This window comes from Corvus kubaryi, unplaced genomic scaffold (assembly GCF_017639235.1).
Source record: "Corvus kubaryi isolate FWS band 111438036 unplaced genomic scaffold, C.kubaryi_AGA036_p1.0 37396, whole genome shotgun sequence".
Classification (NCBI taxonomy): domain Eukaryota; kingdom Metazoa; phylum Chordata; class Aves; order Passeriformes; family Corvidae; genus Corvus; species Corvus kubaryi.
Genome location: NW_024581135.1, coordinates 1,846,032 through 1,869,417, shown reverse-complemented (window position 1 = coordinate 1,869,417; position 23,386 = coordinate 1,846,032). Strand labels below are relative to the sequence as shown.

Sequence of the window (23,386 nt, the reverse complement as noted above, 5' to 3'; positions counted from 1 at the left end):
CTTCATTTTTCATGGACAAGACATTCCCTTTTCCTTCAGTTTCAGTGCTGGTTGGATAAATCCTGGCTGTTCCTGTTCTTTAGGAATGGACAGAATCCCACTAAATGATATATTAGGTTTTGAACTGGGGCCTGGTGCCTAAGGTTCGACTTTGTTTTCAACAAATCTGCTTCCTTCGAGGTTATTTGGTGTAAAATTCAATGTGTACCTCTAAAAACACAACATTTCTGGCTGCCAGCAAACACCTCCCAGTCTGTCGTGGATTAAATATGTTTAAGGCGCGCAATTTTTCCGAAATATTGGAAAAATGGGAAGGCTGGTGAGTTCCCTTGGATGGGAGATGTTTGCAAGGGGGAAATTGGGCCCTTCCAAGCCTTAGCCTGGCAATAAATGAACATTTTCCCTTGCTTGATATTGACTTTTTGGAGGGCACGTTCATCTCATTAGGAATAACTCCGATGATAATTCCTCCTTTTCCTTTGGAATATTTTCTGTTGAGGTTTGTGCAGCAGTTAATTAATTTTCTTGTCTCTGGCTATTGATTACTCAGATTATTTGGATGAATCTGCTCTTGGCTCAGCTGGCCCAGCCCTTTCCGTGCCTTATCTCTTGTCTTTGCCTCAGTTCTCTGCCCCTTTTTTGTCTCCAAATTTGGTTTTTATTCTTAAGGGCTTCAGCTCTAAACCCCTCACGGCTGAGGTAACTTTTTGACCCCGTTCTTGATAACACAAGCAACCCTCAGCAGATGGAGAACTTTATCTTTCCCCAGCACTTTGTGGTGTTTATGCAGTGGCTGATAAGAGCTGCAGGAATTCTGCTTCTGCTCCAGCATTTCCTCACTCTGTTCCAGGCAAAATTGGTATTTTTATGCTTAGATGGCTGCAAAAAGCAAAATATACACTAATTTTTAAAATTCTAGGTTTGTACTTTGTCCTGTGAGGAAAAGCAGAAATTTTTATTCTCTCCTTGGCCAATGAGGTTTTTTTTTATTAATTTTTTAAAATTCTAGGTTCATACTTTGTCCTGTGAGGACAAGTAGAATTTTTTATTCTCTTCTTGGCCAATGAGTTTCTTTCTTTGTTAATTTTTAAAATTCTAGGTTTGTACTTTGTGTGAAGAAAAGTCGAGTTTTTTATTCTTTTCTTGGCCAATGAGTTTCTTTCTTTGCCCCAAAATCCTTCCTGCCACAGTTATTTCTTGTGGCAGTGCAGTTGGCTGTGACTTGAGTTCTTTGGAATAGGCTAATGAATATTTTCATGGGATTTTTGCTTTCAGGACTCTTCTAAACCCACTAGATGAGCTGGAGACCCCAAATAGGTTTCATCCTATAGGTTTTATTATTCATCCTGCTGCAGGTTTTCCTAGGGGGCACTGAGGGGTGGATGTGGAGTTGGTGCTTTGCTTGCTGCGGGGTAGTAATTGCTCTGTTTAAGTGGCTGAATTTGGTAAATGGAATTTTTCCTTCTTCATAAAATATGCAGGAATTTGTGATTTGCCTGGACGTGTCCAAGGCCAGGTTGGACTGGGCTTGGAGCAACCTGGGATCGTGGAATGGGATGAGCTTTAAGGTCCCTCCCTACCCAAATTCCACGATTTACAGGACAAGCCTAGAGGAGGAAAGTCCCAATTCTTTCCCAATCCTGTGGGTTGAGCTCCAGACTCGCCCTGTTGTGTTTTCCTAACAACATCCTTGGAATTACTGCCTTTCCAACCTGCAATCCACCCTTTGAGGCCGTAATAAAGAATTCAGATTAAAGGGCAGGCTCACACACACAACTCCTGGGGTGCAATTGGAGGAGGGGCTGGTGCCCCGCTGAATTCCGAGCTGTGGAACATCCGAGGGGTTTTTCACAGCGGCGTGGCAATGCAGGAGGTGACATATGGCTAAAAACTGGGAATTAGGATCGTGCTCTTGGCTTCTTCTTGCACCCTTTTGGATCAGCAGATCAGGCTGGATCCCTCCCCGCAGCTGGGAGGATTTGAGGGTCACTCAGCATTTAAACACATCCTGAATAATTCTGGGCTTGTTGTTGTATTTAACCTCTATTCTTATTTTTTATTGAAAACTTCATCATCCTTTATCTCCTTGGGATGTACCTCGTTACTTTCATTAAAAATGACCTTAAGCAACTGAGGATTTTGGGAGATGATTTTGGAAAGGCAGTAATTCCAAGGATGATGTTAGGAAAACACAACAGGGTGAGTTCAGAGCTCAACCCACAGACTTGGGACAAACTGGGGAGTTTCTTCCTCTAGGCTTGTCCTACAAATCATGGAATTTGGGTTGGGAGGGACCTTAAAGCTCATCCAGTCCCATTCCACCCCTGCCGTGGGGAGATGATGGGCAGGGATGAGAGACAGGGCAGGGGGAATCAACATCTTAATAATAGAGGATATTTTAAAAGGTGGAATTCTATTCCCTCAGAGGCAGAGGAAGGGATCAGATGCACAATTTTCCAAGCTGTTCCCTCCAGCTGCTGCATCCACTTCTTTGTAGGCGTTGCAACATTTCTTTGGGAATGTTTAAAATACTCCTGAAAGCACTGAGGAGGTTTTGCTGGAGCAGCATCCCTTTATCTTGATGATTAAACAGCACCTGAGAACTGCTCAGGAATGTTGGCTCCGGTTTTTGTCCCTTTTCAATCCCCAAAGCCCATTCCTGGTGGATAAGTGAGAGCCCAGAATTGCAGCATAAAGTTCTCTTGTTTCAAAAGGTTGTTGAACCTCTTTTTTTTTCCTCCTCTAATAAAGTTTTATTGCTTCCTCTGTCTTTGCCTGGCATTGTGGAAGGGGGAGCTTTCCACGGGCAGGGTCATTTTGTTCTGTAGAATCCTTCAGGCCTAAAAAAAGCCTAAAAAAACCCTAAAAAAAGTCTTAAAGCTCTAAAATTTTGCTTCAAATTTGCTCTAAAATTCAGCTCGCTTTTGATATTCTCCATGAATTAATTTGTCCTGACCCTCGTGTCCATGGTTTTGTTTCGTTGGCCCATGGATCCAGCCCATCCTGCCTTTCTCTTCCCTATTTTCCCTCCTCTGTAACCCCACACTGCTCACCTCTAATTTTCAGTGCAGGAATAATTCAGGAGTGTTCAAGGATGTTCTTTTTGAGCCTTTTGGTGTTTGGGGGATTTCATCCAGTAGCTCACACTCAAAATTTTGCTCCGGGCTGACATTTGGGATTGAAGATTTTGAATTTGGAAATGTTTCAGGGCTCGTTTTGTTTTGTTTATGTGCAGCTGTAAATCCTGGAAGGAAAGAACTGGTTTCATGTTTGTGTTAAATCCTGAATAATCCATTTACCACCTGAGAGGGATCACAACAAAAGGAACGAGCTCAGAGTTGCTCTGAAACTCTTGATTTCTCATATTCCCAGAAAATATTTGGAGGAATTGCTTGGCCTCCCTGAGAGATTGAATCTTGGAGGATTTATTCCCAGCCAGCAATTTCTGAAAGTCACTTAACCCCTCACAAAATTGTATTTCTGACCTGGGGATAATGGGTGTAATTAATGAAAATCAATAGAGTTAACAGAAGGAAATTTAATATATTATTAACAATCATGAAAATTTTAATTTTCCCTTCAGGTTAGGTATAAAGCCTGATTAGTCTGGAGTATAGGACTTATAAATCAATATTTGTGGGTGTATTTCTCCCCCCTTGCACTTTGCTTTCCCCTTGATTTCAGGATTTCTAGGAACAAAAAAATGCAGAGAAGGCACGAGAGGTGAAGAAAATCAACTTCATGGAAAAGTGTTCAATTTTTCAGCTTGGGAAAAGAAATGGGAATGTGGGAGAGGGCAGTGAAAGCACAGGAAGGGTGGAGGGAGGAGGCTCCTTGTGCAGGGACCACAAATGCCAGAGGTTCCAAACAAAGAGCAGGAAGCACTTTAAAAAAGGGAAGTGTTTGGACTTTGCCATTTACTGCGGAATGCTGGGATTTGGGGATGTTGGCATTCCCAGGATCCAGCGGTGTGGCTCTGGAAGGGTTCAAACCCTATTTGGAATAACCTCTGGACAGCTCAATTAACCGAGCCAGGTAATCAAACACCAAGATCTGCTCATTGTCTGTATCCCAGGAATTTCAGATTCTTGGGAAGAGGAGGAATTATCACTGTAACAAGCTATTTTTCCATGGATTTGCTCACTGCTGGGCACTTTTGGGTGGAAAAAAGAGCTCCTGACACAGGGCAGAACCACCTCGCAGGCAAACAGCACTTCCACCTTCCTAGGGAAGAGTCCTGGCTGGAAAAACCTTTGGAAAATGTATTTTCTAATGGGAGAACATCAAGTTGAAAATCCACTCTCATCCATTCAGGGTGAGTAGTATCACACAACTTGAAATATTTAGGTGTTGTCAGGTTTTTCATTAATAAAATCAACCCAAATCCTTGGACTCCTCCAAAAGGGAATGGCCTGAATTTCCTGAATTTTATATTTTTTTCCCCTTTTCCTATGAAATTTGCAAGTGCTGAGGGAAATCTGTGTAGCCTGGTGAGCACAGACCTGAAAAGGTAGTAATAATAATAATAACAATAATAATAATAACAACAATATTAATAATTTTATTTAAAATAATTTTAAAGGGTGTGTATCATTTTTGCTATAAGGGACTGCAGCGTTTTTAGGCACAGCATAAAAAGAATGAATCAAAAAAATAGTAAAACCAGCAGAATAATAATAAAAGCAACAAAAGAATAACAGAATAATAAGAAATAGGAGCTATTTAAAATATAAATGGAAAAACAATGGAAAGAAATAGAAAGTAATAGAAAATAATAAAAATTATTAGAAAATAATAGAAAAATCCTACAAAAATAATAGAAAATAATACCTATTTTATTATATAATATTTTCTATTTATATTTTTCTCATATAATTTAATACTATGATATAATTTATATCATCTATAATAAAATAATTTAAAAATTATAAAATAATAAACAGAATAATAATTTTAAAAAATTATCTGTCTCTAATTTGTCAAATTAAACCTGGCACTGTATAAAGTGAATAAATCTCCCCACCCAGAGGAATTCTTATTAGTAATTAATGAGACTTAATTAAGGATCTGGCAGTGTCTTTTCGGCAGATAAATTCTCAAAGAGACTTCATTTATTGCTCTTCTAATTGAGTGAAAAACCCTTTAAATTCAGATTAGAAATCCCTTGCTCTGGTTTGCTTTTATTTATTATTACTATTATTTTATTTTAAAATTTTATTATTATTAATATTTATATATTCTTTTTTTATTGCCTTGGCTGAGAGGAATAAATTGCCAGAGTTTTGGAAGCTCTGAGAAATTCCAGGCAGGAATATCCAGGAGCTAAAGGTGAAGAAGAAATAAAGATGATTTAAGTGGGAGTAGCCTTGGGGGGCTTGGAAAATAGGATGGAAGAGCTGGGATGGGTCCGGAACAGGAAAATTGGATCACTTGAGTTATAAAACTCCCACGTAAACTCCTCTGAAAAGTGGGAAAATTCAACTTCCTCAGTAGCATCCTGCTGGAGAGATAAGGAATCAAAATAGACCCAGCTGGGAGTGGGAACGTGTGTCCGGGAATGGGAACGTGTGTCCGGGAATGGGAACGTGGGTCTGGAACTGGGAATGTGTGTCAGGGAATGGGAACGTGTGTCAGGGAATGTGTGTCAGGAAAAGGGAATATTTGTCCCAGAGCAACCCAGGGTGCTTTCCTTTAGGAGCAGGCCCGTGGATCCCAGCACAGCAGCAGCCCCTGGGAGGTTTGAGGAGGAGAGGAATTCCCAGGAATCATGAACAGCTCTCAGCATTAGATCTGTCCTGCTGTAGATTTTTTCCTTCCAAGATTCTAAGTTGAGGATCACGCTTTGGTGAAAAACATCAGGAAAAAATGCCATGAAATGCTGTTTGTCCTGGAAAATGATGAAAACCCCCAAAATTACGGATGGATTGTTTTCCTGAATCCTGGGAATGTTTCCTTGGCCTCTCTAATATTAAATACTCAACTTTTAGCAAATAAATCCAGTGGAAAATCACAGAGCCATGGAATGGCCTGAGGCGGAAGGGACCTTAAAATGTGATTTTCTTCCAGCTGCTGGAAGAAGTGATGTGATCCCAGTCCTGGAGCATGGATATTTATGGAGAGAAACTGTACAAAACCGATTTTTTTCTGAAATAATTTTAATTAAGTGGTATTATATTTATTTATTAATGATTAACACCAATTTGTATCCATAATTCTGGAAGCTCTGAGCTTCTGCTCCCAAAACCTGAGCTGTAGAGGAAGAAAACTGTTGCTGTGCATGTGGCTGTAGCCACAGCCACCGATACGCAGCGCCACAAGTCCTGGTGGAAAGGCACGGATTTGTAACATCTCCGTAGTCGTGGCGAGTGCCCACAGGCCTTTGCAATCTTAATTTGGTTACTTGATGTTGGTTAGTTCATGTTTCCCCTCCCCGTTTTACGTATTGAGCACTGAATATGTAAATCCTCTGTTTGCTTATGTATGAGTTCTAGAACGTTCTCCCCGACTTGACACCCCGTTTGATCTGCCAAAATATGGGTAAGGATCTAGTATTGATATCCAAATTAGATGGACAAAGACTCTCTAACAGTTTAGAGTTAGAAAGTGTATGCTTATTCCAGTGCCGGGCAACTGCGCGGGATAATTCCCTGATATGCAGTGCAAAGATAGAAGCAAACACAGAGCTTATTTATCTACAGAAATTATGAATATCCGAAATACAAATGCATATTTATAACATTAACACCTCCCATTCTCCGCTTCGTATGGAAGTGAGCTTAAATGTCATTAAGCATGCGTAGTGTGTGCTCTGAATTGAGTCGGTGGTCTTTTATTTGGGGAGTGGTCCCAAATGGATAAAGTAAAACTTGTCCTCCTCATTTTAAACTTTTCGCCTTTCTGAATTTTAACAATACTAATCATTTTGGTGACCTCCCAATTTCCTCTTGCATGACTTTTGGATCAGTTCTCACATAGGGAGGAAATTGGTAATTGTCCTTGTTCCTTAGACCAACTTATCAATGTTTCTGTTTCCCATTCTAAGCTCAGCTAAGCAAACATAGAAGTGACAGTCAATCAATTATTCAGTAATCAGTTGCTCGCATCTTGAAAACTCATTTCAGGTCCAGCTCTTCTTAACTATTAACCTTTAATTAATTCTAGCCACGCCTAAACTCACTTCTATTTTAACTAAATTCAGCACAGCTAACTTTCTAACTAAATCTTTGGAGTTTCTTTTAAAATTCTGTGTTTCACATTGGCTTCCTGTTGTGGACCCCTCCTAAGTGTTACTCCTGCTGGTTGCTCCGTTGTTGTTCCCACCCCCTCTGCTTTTCCTCATTGGCTGTTCCCCTCAGCTCCGCCCTATTTTTTCACAGAGTGTAAAACCCCTGGACCTTCTCTTGGTCTTGGTTCTTTGTCCCTGGATCCTTCACCTGCTCCCTGAATAAATCAAGCTTGTGGAACCCATACGAGGGACCCCCTCCTGCTTCTTTATCTCTGCCAATGTGCCTGCCATCATGGCTTGGGGCTAACTCCTTAGGGAGAGGAGCTCGTCCCCTAGAGCTGTCAGATGCCAAGTTGTCTTTCAGCGAGACACAGCTGGACCTCCGGGCTAACCCCTGGCTCGGCATCTCAAGTGGTGCCCGAACAGGGACCTTTGCTAGAAGGTGCCGTAAGAGGCACCTTGGCATTTTTACCGAGTGCCCGCTGTTTGGGTGGCTGCTTTCTCCTGCTGCAGCAGGCTGCGTTCTAGTCAGTGGTGCTCCAGGAGGGGGCTGGCAGTCTCTTGGTAGAGACTGGTCTAAGGCGGAGGACTCCGGTGGCCGATTTTATTTCCTGGGACCCTCTGTGTGTGTTCAGAGATGTCTCATCAAGTGTGGTAAGTCAGATTCCCCGGGGGTGGGGAATTTAGACAAGCTAGGGGCTCCCTGGACATTATCTTTTGCATTTCTCGTTTGAAAATCTTAGCCTTAGAGGAGGAAAACAGCGCAGGATTTGGGGTTTGGAGTTGAACATATGATACAAAAATAAGATGTAAATGTCAGCAGAGCCTTCGTGGCCCTGGGAAAGGAGTTTTTCTTGTCCCTCCCTTTGGAATGAGGGCAGATCCCTCTCCCTGGGAGACTTGTGCCAACCCCAAAGGGAGGCAGGAAAAGCAGAGCTCTGCTCTCCGCTGCTTCCAGCCCTCGGGATTAGGGTGCTGGAATTAAATGGGAATTAGGGTGATGATTAGGGTGCCCCCTCACGCTCCTGGGCTTGGATGGGGCAGCACTTCCGTAATTTTTAAAGCATTTTAGGCCCAGCCCTGGAGCTGTTTTGTGTTCTGAGCTGCGTGAGGAATTCAGCCAGATTTTGTTAGAATTAAAGTTGGTTTTCCTTTTTTCATCCCCTTTTCATCCTCAACTTTTGCAGAGTTCTGGTGCCTCTGGACAGAGGAATTCCTTCCAAAGGAATCCTGCAGCACTCTAAAATAAACGTTTCTTGGATTTATTCTGTCAGATCTAGGAAGGTTTTCCTAAAAGCCACCACCAAAATCCCTCTCAGCATCAGCTCAGCTCCCCCTGAGCTGGCAAACACAGGAGCGAAAAGTGCAGACAGGGAAAAGTTCTCTTGGCTTGGGAAGGGGATTTTCCTCAGCTCTTCTCCGTTAGTGGCCGTGTCTCCAGGAGGAAAACATCCCTCTGGAATTTAGGAAGCCACATTTGAATGATCCGTGGCTGGATTTGAGATTCCAAAGAGAAAACTGGGGGGGAAATGCGCAATTCGGGCTCATCCAGTGCAAGACCCTTTGAGAATCTTCCTCAGCTCAGGCAGAGCAACAGGAATTCCTCAAACCACCGGATCTGTTTTCAGTGGATGAGAAATGTGGACAAAGGGGTTTTGTGCACAGAACATTTTCCTGAGGTGTGATCAGTGCCACTCTCATTAATTTTCTGCTCAAAACCGGTTCTGTCACGCTGCTGGTGATGCTCTGGAGGAGGTGTGCTGTGGATCCATAGGGAAGGAGCTTCCAAGGGTATTTCAATGGCAGTTGGAGAGTTATTCCTGTAGGAAATGTTGGATTGACTGGACAGCAGTCAGGATTTCCCTCTTGCCCTGCCTCCATCACATTTGTGATGCTGCTGAGTCCTTTTAATAAACAGAAACATGCTTTAAATCATCAAGACAGAACCTGGAGAAGTTATCTCCTTTTGAATACATATACATAGAACTATAGATATTTTCTGCTTTAAAAGTTACATTTTCAATCAGGGCTTCAATTCAGCCACATTTATTCCTTAAAAAGTGGGAATTCCCAGGGCTTGAAATGACTTGAGGAGCTTCAGGACAAAAGTTCCTTCGCTGTGGGTTCAATATTTAGACCCCACAGGTCACAACTGAGCTTTAAATTCATTTATTCAGCAGCAGCTCCCTGGCTGAGGTGTGGGAGCACTGGGAAGTGCTGGTGTCCCTCTGGAAGCACTCGCAGCCATTCCTGGTGCATTCCAGGAGGTGATGCTGTTCGGGATTCCAGGGATTTCCTTGGAGCCAGGAGCTGGTGTAAACATGAGGCAGAGATTGCATCAGACAAGGAGCAGTGGGAGAAATTTCACACCTTCAACCTTGCCAGGAGTGACTCTGCGTGGGGCTTTTCTGCAATTCCAGTGCAATTCCTGCCCTAAACTGGTGGCAGAAGGACCTTTTGGTGGACCTGGAGTGTTCCAGTGATATCAGAGGCCTTTTCCAGCTTGAATATTCCATGGTTCTTGACTGTTTCCTTATTTTTGGGAAAGTGATGGTAAAAGATTGGCTCTGGTGTTGTGGTGTTGTAGGAATCCCGTGGGTTTGGTGAAGAGTTCTGCTCCAGCAAGGGAAAGGACGTTTTGTTTGGACCCTGACAGCCAAATAAAACCAGACAAGTGTAATTTCCCTTTTCTCCCTCTCCTTTCAGCACAAAATGTGGGCTTGCATCGGCACAGACACATCCCAAACCCTTCGTGACTTGGGAAATCTGAATAAAACCAGAGGAAAGGACAGGGAACTGATTTTTTTCATCCAATATTGTTCCTAAAAGCTGGACAAACCCCCCAAGGTCACGAGGTAACAACCACAAGTGAAGAAGGGGGAAGGGTGATGTCAGTGAACTCGCTGCAGACATCAGAATTGGGTTCAAAAAGCAGCTTTTCAGGTTTAGGAGCTCAGCTCTTGTCCCTTAAATCTCAATTGCAGCTGAACGTGAGGCTCGTGAGGAACGTTCTGTGTGATGCAGAACCTTTGGATTTCCCTGATCCAAGGGGCCGCTTCAGGCTCCAGCAGATTTTGGCGGATTTAGGATTTGAAGTCGATCTGCCTGCCAGACACTCCCAGTAAATCTTTCCTGTGTGGGTCTTGATCTTAAAATTGAACATGAAAGGGAACATAATATTCCTTGGACAAGTGGGAATCGTGTAGGTTCTTGTTGGTGTTGTCTGGAATGAGAAATGGAATTCCGTGGCATCTGTACCTGTGTGCACTGGGCAGTGTTAAAAATAGGATTTCACTTGGAAAGGCAGGCAGTAAAACCCAGGGATGTTTCTGAGGTTAAATGCCTGAAAACTTCCTTTTTCCATGTAATAATAATTAATGCATAGAAGTATACAGAATTTTCTTGATTTTTTTTGAGCAGTGTTGTTTCGTCCCACCTTTTTCCTGTTGAAGAATAGGTCTGGAGTGTGCAGGAATATCTGGAGTACTGCTGAATATGAGCAACGTGGCAGGATTAAAGAGATCTTTTATTGAATGTGGTCTGGAGCTAAACTTGGAGAAGAAAACCACGAAAAATCAGAATTTTCTCCCCTATTGGGTACTCACTCATGTCACACTCACTGGTTACTAATAGTCAGATCCACTGAGGTCTTTAATGAAATATTCTCTAAATTTAATGTTGTTTTACCAAGTCTCAAGGAAAGAAAAAATGCTGCTGATCCCTGTAATCTCTTTTCTCCAGAGTCACGTTAAATCCCAATTTCCAGCCTTGAACAGGTGAGAGATTTAAATCAGTTGCAGGTGACGGATAAAAGCTGTTCCAAACTCAACTTTTGGCCATGCAGAACTTTGGCAAAGTGCAGTTCTTTGAGGAAATGGAAAACTGGCAAGAAGGGAATCAGAAATTCAATCTCATTATTGGATTTTTAGACAAAATAAATAATTTTCCACATGGGGAAAATCCATCCATCCATCCACGATGGGGGATTCTGAATTTTAACCTAAATGTCAGTTTGGGCTGTGAAAGGAATAATGCACTTTCCATTCTGTGTTTTCTCCTCGCATATCCTTCCCTCCAGTGGTACTTCCCAGGTTTATCGTGTTCATCAGGGATTATTTTCTTTCTGAAATCATGGCAGTTGTGTGTTTGGTGGAGTCCCAGACACCTCCAGTCTCCAGCCCTTTACCTCACACCTCCCGTGCCAACTTCATCCCCCGAGCTAAATGATGTTGTGCTTGACTTTTACAAGATCTCAGATAAAGAACTCTGTAATTTCTTATAATTAAAGCCAAATTTGGACTCTGGGTGCAGATAAAGGAAATGTGTGGTGTTTAAAGATCCAGTTTGATGCTGTCAGTGTCACTCCTTGGAGAGATGTCTGTCAGTGTTGTGTAAAATGCATTTTTCTGGGGTGTTCTGTGCTGATAATAACATGCTGGGAGGCAAAAAGTGAAAAAATAGAGGCTTAGCTCAGCAGGGAAGAAAAGGTAAAACTTCCATAACAAATAGCTTTAAATTTGCAGATCTGCAATAATTTTTGAGGGGTTTAATTTATCAAAATATTCACTTCTCCCCCCTTTTTATTTTTAATGTGTCTGCTCGTTTCCTAAAGAAAATTATGATTTTTTTTTTTTTTTTCTTTCTCCCTCCACTTCTTCATTCCCTGGCTTTGACAGGAATTAAATGGTCTCCAGAGGAAAACCTGAGAATGGGGGAGCTCTTTTTTTGCCCTTTTAGCCGAGTTGGATTTCCTCTGTGGCCTTTGGGATCTGACGTGGGGCTGTCAGGTGTTGGGTTGTAGCTTTTCAGCCCTGAACATGAAATACCTTTTCTGCCTGTGCTGGTGGAACTCCCGTGTCCTGAAGATTAACGAGCTCCACAGAAGTGTTTGCAATTATCTAATAGCACCTGAAAATTACTCACTGAACGACAGCAGGAAGTTCCATTTGCATTCTGTATCTGCTGTTCGATCTTCTAATCCTCCACCGAGCCCGCCAGGAAAAACAATGTTGACAGACTTGAAGTTTATTAAAATCAGGAGTCCGGGATTGCTGCTTCCGACTTTTCCATCACGCCCTGCGAGATTCCGAGCTGCTGGAAGATATTAATTAGTTGAGCCATTGTGTTCCTGGTTGTTTGCTTGAAATGGGTTTTAGTCACAGGTTTTTTATAGCAGCAGCCCTTCCCTCTTGGATTGCCTTCCCTCCCCCAGGAAAGCTGCAGCTCCCTGTTTATAGAAGTTAATCTTCTATGTTGTGACAGTTTCCCCCTTCATTAATGAGAGCTCCTAATTGGGTCTAATGAAACATTTACTCATTCTTCTAGATAATATGATCTGCAAGCACACCAAAGATAAGGCACCGGGAGGAAAATAAGCTTTTGAAAGATTCTGGGTGAGCTGTGAAAGCCATTTTGGGGCCAATATTTTCTTATTTGATTTGAGGACGCCCTCGTGGTGCAGCTGTGTAACCAAGCCCATGGCAAACAACATCCATTATTTATTGGCCTGCTTGGCAAACAAGGACACCTTTGACTGCATCAAATTGGGAGGTCGATTTACCGAGCCTTCCCTCAGCCACAGAGTTGTTTTTTGTAGTTATATTCCCTAAAATTTTCCATTCGGCACGAGGGAAAGCGATAGGAATTTGGGGGAGGGGAGCAGGAGAGAGCCTGGATCTGCAGCAAACTGGCACAAGTGGAATTGTGCCTTTTATTTGCTGTCCAGGTGCTTCAGATCCAGTTACAACCCAGCCTCCCCATAAAGGCAGAGTTTCCTTAAGCTAGCAGCAGATACAGGACAAGGAGAGAAGTTTTGGAAATGTTGGAATGATTCAATTCCCTCCCTTCCTGCAGAGTCACATGGAAATAATTAAAAGCTGCTTGAAAGACACTGAAATGTTGTGGAATTCTTGATTGAAACTGGGTTGCTTGAGATATTCCAAGGGTATACATGACCCAGGCCAGGCTGGAGGGGCTTGGAGCAAGTGGAAGGGAGGTGGAACTGGATGAGCTTTAAAGTCCCTTCCAACCCAAACCCTGCCGGAATTCCCAGATAAACACAGTTATTTGCAAAGGATCCAGGAAGGAGGGTGGTGACTTGAGGCACAAAAAAGACTCTTCTCATCTTGTTGCCATCACTCGAGCCAGTAGGGATTAAGGAGCCCTCTTGGAGTCAGGAAAACTGGATCCCTGATGGTGCAGGGACACAAGGACGAGGTAATTAGGACCAGGAATGCGCGGCTCTGGAAATTGCAGCCTACTTGGAATTCCAGGAGTCGTGTTAACCCCACACATTGGGGAGGACCTGTTTGTTCATCAGCCTCTAATTGGGAGGCTGAGGGTTTGGCTTTGCTCTCTCAGGTTCCCTCGCTGCTGATTTGTGCTTCTGTTTTGGGCATAACTCCTGTGGAAAGTTGGGATATCTCTGGAATATTCACTCAGGTGGTGCAGCCTGGTCCCGCCCAGGTCATTGCCTGAGTAATGGTTTTCCTGGAGGAAACTCATCTCAGGGATGGACTGAGCCTCATTCCTTCCCTTTTTGTCTTTTATTTGTCTTTTATGGCACTGGAATATCCCAGGAAGGAGGGGATTTCAATTTCTGCAGTGCCAGAGCACTCAGTAAGACCCGTGTTTTGTACTTCAAGTGCTGCTTTGGCTATTTCGTTATGAAAACCTAATTTTTATTTTAATTGAATGCTAATTCATTTCTTCAAAACAGAATTCTGATGATCTTTTGCTGTTTATTCTCCACAGATCCTTCTGCTTAATCCTTCTGTAGATCCTGGGCTGCAGCTAGAAGAAATCTGGACCATCCTATGGAAAACACTGTTGGAAGTCCACAGGGAGCAGAGGTAAGCTGTGACTTTGGAATATCTCCTGAAATATGTCCATAAAGCCAGGATTTAATAAGCAGATCTTTAGCAGGAGGGTTAAATTCACAATAAAATTCACAACTCCTGAAATTCTGTTGTTTGCTTGGCTGGCAAAACCACCTCCACTGGAAAAGGAAAAATACAATCCCAAAAGCCAGGGAAAAGAGGGAAATTCCTTGATTTCTCTGCTGTGGTGCTGAGCACCATTTTCAGCTTGGGCAGGGTGTGCCTGGAAATTTGGAAGGAATGCCTTTGGCTCTGGTTTGGCAGGAGCCTCCACTCCAGCTTGTTTGTCCTGCTGGGAATTTGCATGGGAGGAGCGAGGCTAATTGTGCTTTTTAATATCAGAGCCAGGCTCTGGGGTCACTGGAATTTGCCACAATTCCCTGTGTTTGTCTGGAGGTGTGGAAATCTAAATATCAAGCGGAGCAAAATGTTCAGCTCTTCTCTCTCTAAAGCCTTGGCACAGCACCCAGGGGGGCCTTAATAAATGTATTTTTGGGTATTTGCATCTCATCCTTCTGAACTTTCCACCCTGCCCTTCTCCAAAACCTCTGGGCCATCCCCAGGCATCTTCCTTAGCATTCCCTTGGGATGCACTTGAAAAAAGAAATAAATTGAATTTACACTTCGAATTTTCGATGCTGTGTCCATGTAAAGTGCACTTAAAATTCAGATGATGAGGCTTGTCTGAAGTTAAATTTCTTTGTCTCAGGTGAGGGGTTGCTTGTTGGTGTTAAAATTGAGATTTCTCTGCATTTTGCTTCCTTGGTGCTGTTGATTCCAGGCTGTTTTGAGTCGGATCTGAAGGACCTCAATTTCCCTGTTGATTTTTAGGAGTCCTTTCAAGGAATTTTTAAGATTCCCATTGCTCAGGAGGACAAATGGATGAAAGAAAAAACGTGAACTTGAATTTTTGTGGAAGCCCAAGCCCTTTGTGAGGGATTCTGGCCAGCAGAAGGCACCACCAGCTCAGCTTTGTGCTGCTCAGCAGTGCTGGCTCGCCGGCATTCCCGGCTGGATTTCCAAGCTTCCAGCAGGGTTTCACAGGAAACCGATCGTCCTGCATGCTCAAATTTTCAGGATTCCCACTCAAAAATGTGTTCCCTTGCTTTTCCAGGCCTGAAGAGTCTGGATTTCCATGTGCAGTGACAGGCAGGATGGTGTTGTTCCGTCAGGCGCTGGCCGGAGCCGTTCTCCCGTTCCTCATCCTCTCAGGAAATTGGGTTTCAGCTGAGAACATCAACTTCTACAACGTGAGGCCTCCCCTAGACCGTAAGTAGGCATTTTTATGGAGTTCTAGCCTTTGCTAGAATTCTGTGTAGAATTCTAGCTTAAGTTTTTAATTATTTGCCACATCCTTCCAGTCCTTCGGGTTTCAGGTGTTTGTCTCCCATTTGCCTCCACAGAAACTTTAAAAGAAGTATTCTGCTTCTCACCCCACAGCCCTTCATCCCTAATATTTGACAAGTTGGCTGAATGGGAATAAATCACCTGCACTGCTAAATTAAAGAGTGCATGAGGACTTGGACATTTTAAGGGCTTTTCTTAGCTTTTTTTCTGTCTCCCTGCAGAGGAAATTCTGCAGCGGCTTGCTCGTAAATAACCCAGAACAGGTGGTTTTGGTCTTTTATCTTGTTGGGGGTTTTGTAAGGGGGAGGAATAGGTGTTGCTGGATGCAATTAATTCAGTCTGAAGGTAATTAAAAACCTCGTGGGACCTGTGAAGCCAGCTGGCACTAATGGCATCATTTTTTTTTTTTTTTTTTTTTTTTGCCTCTTATCTGGCATCACCGGTGTTTCGTGCCTTCATTTGCATAATGTGCATCATTAAAACAGCCAGGATATAATAGCTGGGTATAATACGTGCCCCTAATGAACCCTGCACCTTCAAATAATTCCTTTCAATAATGGAAATGAGGTTTTCAAAGAGTCCTCTGGATCCCTTTGTTTAAAGGATCCAACTTCTCCTTCCGAGTGGGAGATCAGGCTCTGGAGCTGCTTTGGAAACGCAGCTTTTCCATCAAAGGAAAACAGGGATTTGTGTTTGCTGTGCAAAGCTCCATGAGGAGGAAGATAAACTCTTCCCTCTTTCCTGCTTTTCCCACCACTACTTCAATTTTGGATTTTGGGAAGGAAAACACGAGGATATATTTTAATTCAGGCCTAGGGGAAAAAAAAAGGTCTCTGCAAAACTTGTTTTATTTGTCTGCCAGTGAAAAGATGTAAATAGATGTAATTTATTTTTGTAAACATATGCAGGTGCAAGCATTATTTTGAATATTTTAATTTTTTTTTTTCTCAATGCTTTCCAAGCCACTCCATTCCCAAACAGCTTCAAGTGCTTCACCTGTGACAACGCAGTGGACAACTACAACTGCAACAGATGGGCTGAGGATAGGTGGTGTCCTGAAAGTAAGGCTGAACTAAGGAGATCCTTTGTGATATTTAAACCTGGCTTTTCCCTGACTCACCCCCTTGTACAAGTCTGGCTGATTCATGGGATTCATGTGCCAGCACAGTGGTGCCCTGAGTTTTCTGGCTGAGTCAGATAATTTCTGCTGATGTGACAATTTTGACCATTCTGGACTGTAAAGCAGCAGTGAAAAATTCTTTCTCTCTGTCTCTCTCAATTTGATACCCTATATAACAATAAAATGTTAATATACAAACTGATTTCTGAACACTAGAGCAACATTAATTAGCCATATGTGTTTCTCTGTGTGTATTTATAATGATGTGCTTCCCAGGAGTTAATTTGAAAGATGTTCTTTAAAAAACCTGAAGAATTTAAAACTGAAATTAAAACTGTTAAAAACCTGAAGAATTTCTTGGATACCATCCCAAAATTCAGTGGTTCCTTGTGAGCAGCAGGACCTGCTTGACTGGGGATCACACCTGTGTGAGAGGAGGATAAAACCCAGAAAAGAATGGAAATGTTTCCTCATTTTTCTTCCCGGTGACATTCTCAGTAATGGTGGGAAAGGGGAAGAAGCAAAGCACAGGAATGAGGAAACAAATGTGAAACCAAGCAGGAACGTGCTGCCAAAAAGAACTGAAAATAAATGTGTAGATTATGGTGCTAATTAGTAATTTAAATAAAAGCAGCCTTTCTGGAGGCTTGAAGGGTCAGTTAAGACTTCACACTAATTAATTTCTTGCTCAATGCTCTTTTGATCAAGTTGCAAACGGTTTTGTGCAGCCGTTTTCGGGGAATATTTTCCTTGATTGTGTGTAGTTTTAAAACCCTGTTCCAAAGGCTTCATTTCTGGCAATAAACATCCTAAATTTTCTGCTGTAGGCACTCAGTACTGCCTGACAGTTCACCTCTTCACGGCCCACGGGGAGAGCACCTCGGTCACCAAGAAATGTGCCACTGGCGAGGAATGTCACCTGGTCGGGTGCCACCGCCATGGGGACAGCGGGCACACGGTAAGCGCTGCTCCTGCCCTACTCCTGCCCTACTCCTGCCCTACTCCTGGTGCAGGGGGAGCCCCTGGGGCCAGAGCTGTGCATTCCAGGACTCGTTTTTCCTGCCGAGCTCAGGAGGATGTGCCAAGAGCCGCTCCGCAGTGGGGAACAATCAAATTGCTGCAAGAGAAGCAGGACCAAGCCCTCCTTCCTCCTTCCCTGCTCCTGCTGGGTGGGACAGGATGACAATGACTCCCAGGAGAACTCCTGGGCTTTTTGGGGTGTTCCCAGGGCTTGGAGCTCGGGATTTGAGCTCTCAGGGAGGTTGTGCAAGACTCTGTTTGCCATGGGCTTAAGCGAGGCACAGCTGAGGTTTTGTTCCATGGGAAAAAGCCCAAACTGGTGTCTCCTCCCAGCCTGGGGATGATGGGGAAAAGTTTAATCTTAATAATCAAGCACGGCCCATCAGAGTGTTATTTTCTGCTGTTAAATTTTATCCACTAATTCCTTAATAGGGATATGTGAAGATTAGTTCTGTTATTTTTAACGTGAACCATTTCAGACACCAAAAACAAAGCAGGCAGCATCCATGTTAAATGTAAGAGCATCTCTGTGTTTTCTGCAGAAAATTCCAGTGATTCCAAGAGGTTTTGAGGGAGTAAAACGACTCTGCATCCTTCCTTCTGCTGCATTTCCATAGAATTACAAAATCGCAGCCTGGTTTGCGTTGGAAGGGACCTTAAAGCTCATCTAGTTCCAACCCCCAGCCATGGGCAGGGATTTTATCTTTAAAAAGTTGTTGTGCCTTTGGATTAGATAAGAATTGGCATTTTATTCATTTATTCTCTGGGCTTTTCTAGTAAAGAGGTCACGTAAAGAGAATTGGGTTTGTATTTTCTCCTGGCAGTCAGCTGTGTCAGTGCTTTGGTGGCCCTGGAGAGTGAAAAATAAAGTGGATTCAGCATGTGGAGCTGCACTGAGCACAAGACCTTGAGGGGAAAACTGAGTGGGAGCAAAGTTTTTAGAGTCAGGATTTTCCAGCTTGAAACAGCTGAGACCTGAAAGGTTCCAGTGGATGTTTTTAATTTGTGCGTTGGAAGGGGAAGCTCTGTGACATCCCACCTCAGCTTGGGGACACCCCACGGGATGAGTTACTCCAGGAAAACTGCACTCCTGATTTGGAGATTGTATTCACAGATAGATTGGATTTTAGGGTGATTTTTAGCATCTCTGCTCCACCTGCTGCCCTGGGCCAGGCTGCTGCGGAGTCTGTTTAGCTCAACTTTGCACCATTCAATGCACATTTTTCTGTTAAAGCCTCTCTGAATCAATCACCCCCAAATCAATCACCCCTGAATTAATTAATTCCCCCTTTTCCCCACCAGGAATGTGTTTCCTGCTGTGAAGGCATGATCTGCAACGTGGAGATCCCCACCAACGCCACCAACGCGGTGTTTGCTGTCCTGCAGGCCCGCAGGACGGCCGGGGGCAGCCGCGGGGTGCCCAGCGTGGCACTGCTGGTGGCAGTGGTGACAATGGCACTGTCCTGACACCCTCAGACAGAGCTGCTGGGACAGTCCCTGGGCCAGGAACCTCCAGGATCTCCAAGGAGAAGTCGCTGATGCTCCTTAACCACAGCGAAGTTAAGGGCACGGTAGAAAGGCACATCCTGAACTCCTTGGATGTTTTAGTGCGAATCCTTCCCCACCAGGATTGAAAATAAACCCCAAACTGTGGATGGGGCAGTGGGGTGGACTCTCTAAGCTTTAATGCCCTGTTTTCTGAGGGAAATGCGCGTTTGCTTGGCGTGGTTTTGGTTTTTGGGACAGAACTGTGACAATCACGACCGAAAGGAGCTTTGGATGGGCGACGTGGCCAGGTGGAAACTGGATTGAAAGCTTTTATTTGCATAAAGGACATGGAGTTTCTTGTTTTATCAAGGTGTGTTTAAGCTTATCTTGATTTCATAAACACCTCTGGTTTTCATAGAGGACAAGGATGAGATTTCTTTTTTTCTGCTTGATTGGAGCTCTCATTTCTCCCGGCAATAAGACAAAATTCTATCTTTTCTTTCTGTAAAATGTCTCATCCTCCCATTTTAAAGTGGTGGGAAATGTAGAATTCCTACATTTGGAGCACCTAGAGCAGAATTCCTGATCCTCCAGCCCGAAGGGATTTTTTTCCTTGCAATTGAGTCTCACCTCAGAATATCAGAAAAATATCGTTTTTGTGATATTGGGGTATCACAACTTGGAAATCACAGCTATGGTCAAGCAGCTTCATGATCCTAAAAATTCCATGTGGGCACTTGGAATAAAAAAGGAAGGAATTCTGCTGTGTTCTCTCTTGATTTTGCACAGGTTTCTCCCAGGAGTGTTACTGTCCTGATGGATGTTCTTCAGGAAGGATGGATCACTAAAAGTGACTGAAAAAAGAGATTTGGAACTGTTCCCTGAAAAATTCAAGTAACAACCAATTTGGGTCCTTTTACATCAATATTGTCTTAATTATTTGCTATTTTATGCCACTCATTAGATTTTAGTTGTAAAACAGGTTTTGAAATATTTCCAGGCTTGTTGACATTCCAGAATTGCCTCCACAATATTCTTAGGATGTGAGAAGGTGTCTGAATTCCGTCTGTGGTTTCTGGATGGGCGATGGCCCAGCTACAAAACTTGGATGGGAAAGCTTTTTCCTTGCCAAGGGAGGATGGGTCTTGATGCCTGAGTTAAGGTTTCCCAGGCTCTGGATTCTCATGGCTGTGGCTGTGCCATCCAACAGGGCTGGAATTCTGCTCTGGAGCCAGGCTGGGAGAGCTGGGAATGGTCACCTGGAGAAGGGAAGGATCCAGGGAGAGCTCAGAGCCCCTTGCAGGGCCTAAAGGGGCTCCAGGAGAGCTGGAGAGGGACTGGGGACAAGGCATGGAGGGACAGGACACAGGGAATGGCTTCCCACTGCCAGAGGGCTGGGATGGATGGGAGATTGGGAATTGGGAATTGCTGGCTGGGAGGGTGGGGAGGGGCTGGGACGGAATTCCCAGAGCAGTTGTGGCTGCCCCTGGATCCCTGGCAGTGTCCCAGGCCAGGCTGGAGCAGCCTGGGATAGTGGGAGGTGTCCCTGGATGAACTGGCTGAGCTTTAAAGTCCTTCCCAACCCAAACCATTCCATGATTCTCTGATGATCCTATAATTAACATCATCCTCCTGCTCCTTGAAGGATTTTTCCATATGAAAGGATTTTTTTTCTAGTGGGAAAACCATTCCAGCTTTCTCTCTGCTCCATGGGGAATTCCTGGATCAGATGGAAGTTGTTTCCCACCTTTTGGGCCATCGGATTTTTCCTGCTTCTGCCTCTAAGCACAAATCTCTCTCAAATCCAATTTCTGGGAATAATTATTGCTATCTCAATGAGGCCTCCAAGTGCCTCATGGTCTTACAGGAGTTTCTGGCAATAATTTACAATAATCTGAGTGCTGAGGGTTTTTATGTTGGAAATACCATTCCAGAGCTTTTGGGAATGGTAAGGAGACCCTAAAAAACTGATGGGCAGAGGGAATTGGCTGCACCAACCAAAAAAAAGGACATTTTAGGAGGGAAAATCCCTGGGATTTTGCCTTGGTTGAGTGATTTTTCCACCCCCTCCCTGGAAAGTGAAGAAATCTTAAAATGAAGATTTTAAACCTCAGAAAACATCTCTGCTTTTGGGAAAGAATTGTTTGGGATAAACCCCAAGAAACCAATGGAAGATCCAAGGGTGCAGCTTGGCTGTGGGGAAGGATTTTTGGATTTCATTTTTTAAAAGAAGAGAATTCCCAGAGTGGAGAATATTCGGGATGAGTTGTAATCACCTGGATGCATCAATACCTTCGTTACTGCAAGGTTTGGGATTGTTTTTAATGGGGAATTGAATATGCAAATGCTGTTAATGCAATGCACAAACAGGCACTTGGTAGAAGAAATAGGGAATTTAAAGGCTTCGTCTTTTTTTATGGAAAACCCTGCTTGGATTTGATGTTCAATGCTGGTTTTGTGGGGAAAACAAAGATTCCTGAGGGGAGAGAGAAGAGTATTAAAATTCACTGTATTTTTGGCAGGATGAATGACTGCACAGAAATCCGACCTTGATTTGTGGCAGAACTTTTCTATTAAATCTTTTCAGGTATCAGCTGAATTTTCTCTTCAGATCTCACTTTAAAAAGTATTATTTGATTTGATAACACCAATTTTCTGTGATATCTTTATCTCAGTTTGGGTTCACAGATGTTACAATTTAAATATCTTCAATTTTCATTTGATAAAACCAATTTTCTGTGACATCTTTATTTCAATTTGGTTTCGCAGATATTGTAATTTAAATATCTTCATCTTCTCTCGTGATAAAACCGATTTTCTGTGATACCTTTATCTCAGTTTGGGTTCACAGATGTTATAATTTAAATATCTTCAATTTCCCATTTGATAAAACCAATTTTCTGTGATGTTTTATCTCAATTTAGGTCCACAGATAGTGTAATTTAAATATCTTCATTTTTTCTTGTGATAAAATCAATTTTCAGTGACGTTTTATCTCAGTTTAGGTCCACAAATGTTGTAATTTAAAAATCTTCAACTTTTCATTGCCTAAATTTACTCCCAAACCTTTGGGAATGATGTTTCTGTAAGTCCATCCATTTTTGAAGCTGAAAATAATTCTGAAAGAATGGCAAACCCATCCATTTGTGCAGTTCAGTGTATTTTTTTATGATATATATATATGTGTGGAATATGATTTTTATTTACCTTGCACTGGACAGTCTGTAGAAAGTTTCTTTTTAGAGCTGAAATCCTGACAAAATTCCTCATTATTCAGTGTTTGGATGTTTTCTCATTGCTGTGGAAGTGGTTGAATTCTTCTCCAGAAATGGCACTTTTAATAAAAAACATTCAAATATTTCCTGGTGGAGAGCGTTTGTGGTGATTTTCAATTTAATTCAAAATTTACATTAAATTAAATTCGTAATTTAAATTAAATTCTGCCCTGGCTTCGGCATAATTTAAATTTCATCTTCTTTGCCTTATCCCAGCAATATTTTTGGGAATATTTACCTTCTCTTTTTGAGGGTAATTTATCCTGATGGGATTCGCTGTGCCCAGAGATACTAAAAAAGGCCTTGAAGAAAACTGAATTTTATATGCATTTTTGAAACTCGGAATCATCGCTGGAATAATTTTCATTGGAGTTTTGTAGTGGTTTAATGGAAATAAAATGGAAATCTCGTTTATTCTGCTGGTGGCATCGAGGAGAGGCAGAAAAAGCAGCTGCAAGGCTGGAGGAGAGAGTGGAAAAAGAGAAAATAAATATTCATCTATTTCTATTTTAATATTCGTGTTTAATATCCACAATTCTTTGAGACTGTTTAAAAAGGAAGTGATTTAAGGGTTTATAGGTCACCTCACAAAGTTTGTTTGGGATCATTTATCCCAGTTTTAGTGTTAGTTGTTGGGGATTCTTATTTCTGGATTTTGTGAGGGGAGTTGGGATCTTTATTTTTATCTTTTTTTTAAGTTTTGCATAGATTTTATATTTTTTTATTTCTGGTTGGTGTCATTGGTTGGGGTGTTTATAATTTATATTGATTTTGGCTAATTAAATGTTTTTAATAATTTATTTTTGATTTTTTTTTTAAATTTTTGACTTCTTGTAGTTTTGAATTTGTGTGGATTTTAAAAAATTTTTGCATTAATTTTTTTTTTTTTTGAAAAATTTTTTTTTGGTGGATTTTAAATATTTTTTATCTTTTTTTCCCCTTTCCTTTTTTTACCGTGTTGGTTTGTTTGTTTTTTTTTTAAATTTTGGTTTTGCCTTCTTTTTTCTCCATTTCCTTCCCTTTTCCCCCCTTT

General features: G+C 42.4%; 1 protein-coding gene across 3 annotated transcripts in view; it reads left to right on the top strand.

Moving 5' to 3' along the window:
* Positions 1 to 22,438, top strand: part of LYPD6B (LY6/PLAUR domain containing 6B) — a 47,275-nt gene extending 24,837 nt beyond the window's left edge. Inside the window, exons 1-6 of one of the 3 annotated variants that reach the window (XM_042041057.1) lie at positions 13,571 to 13,666; positions 13,979 to 14,076; positions 15,218 to 15,372; positions 16,413 to 16,511; positions 17,398 to 17,528; positions 18,893 to 22,438. In XM_042041057.1, the coding sequence (XP_041896991.1) occupies positions 15,258 to 15,372; positions 16,413 to 16,511; positions 17,398 to 17,528; positions 18,893 to 19,057 (510 nt within the window). In that variant the 5' untranslated portion in view covers positions 13,571 to 13,666; positions 13,979 to 14,076; positions 15,218 to 15,257 and the 3' untranslated portion in view covers positions 19,058 to 22,438. The other 2 variants (XM_042041055.1, XM_042041056.1) reach the window with 2 other exon arrangements.
* Positions 22,439 to 23,386: the final 948 nt, after the last annotated feature.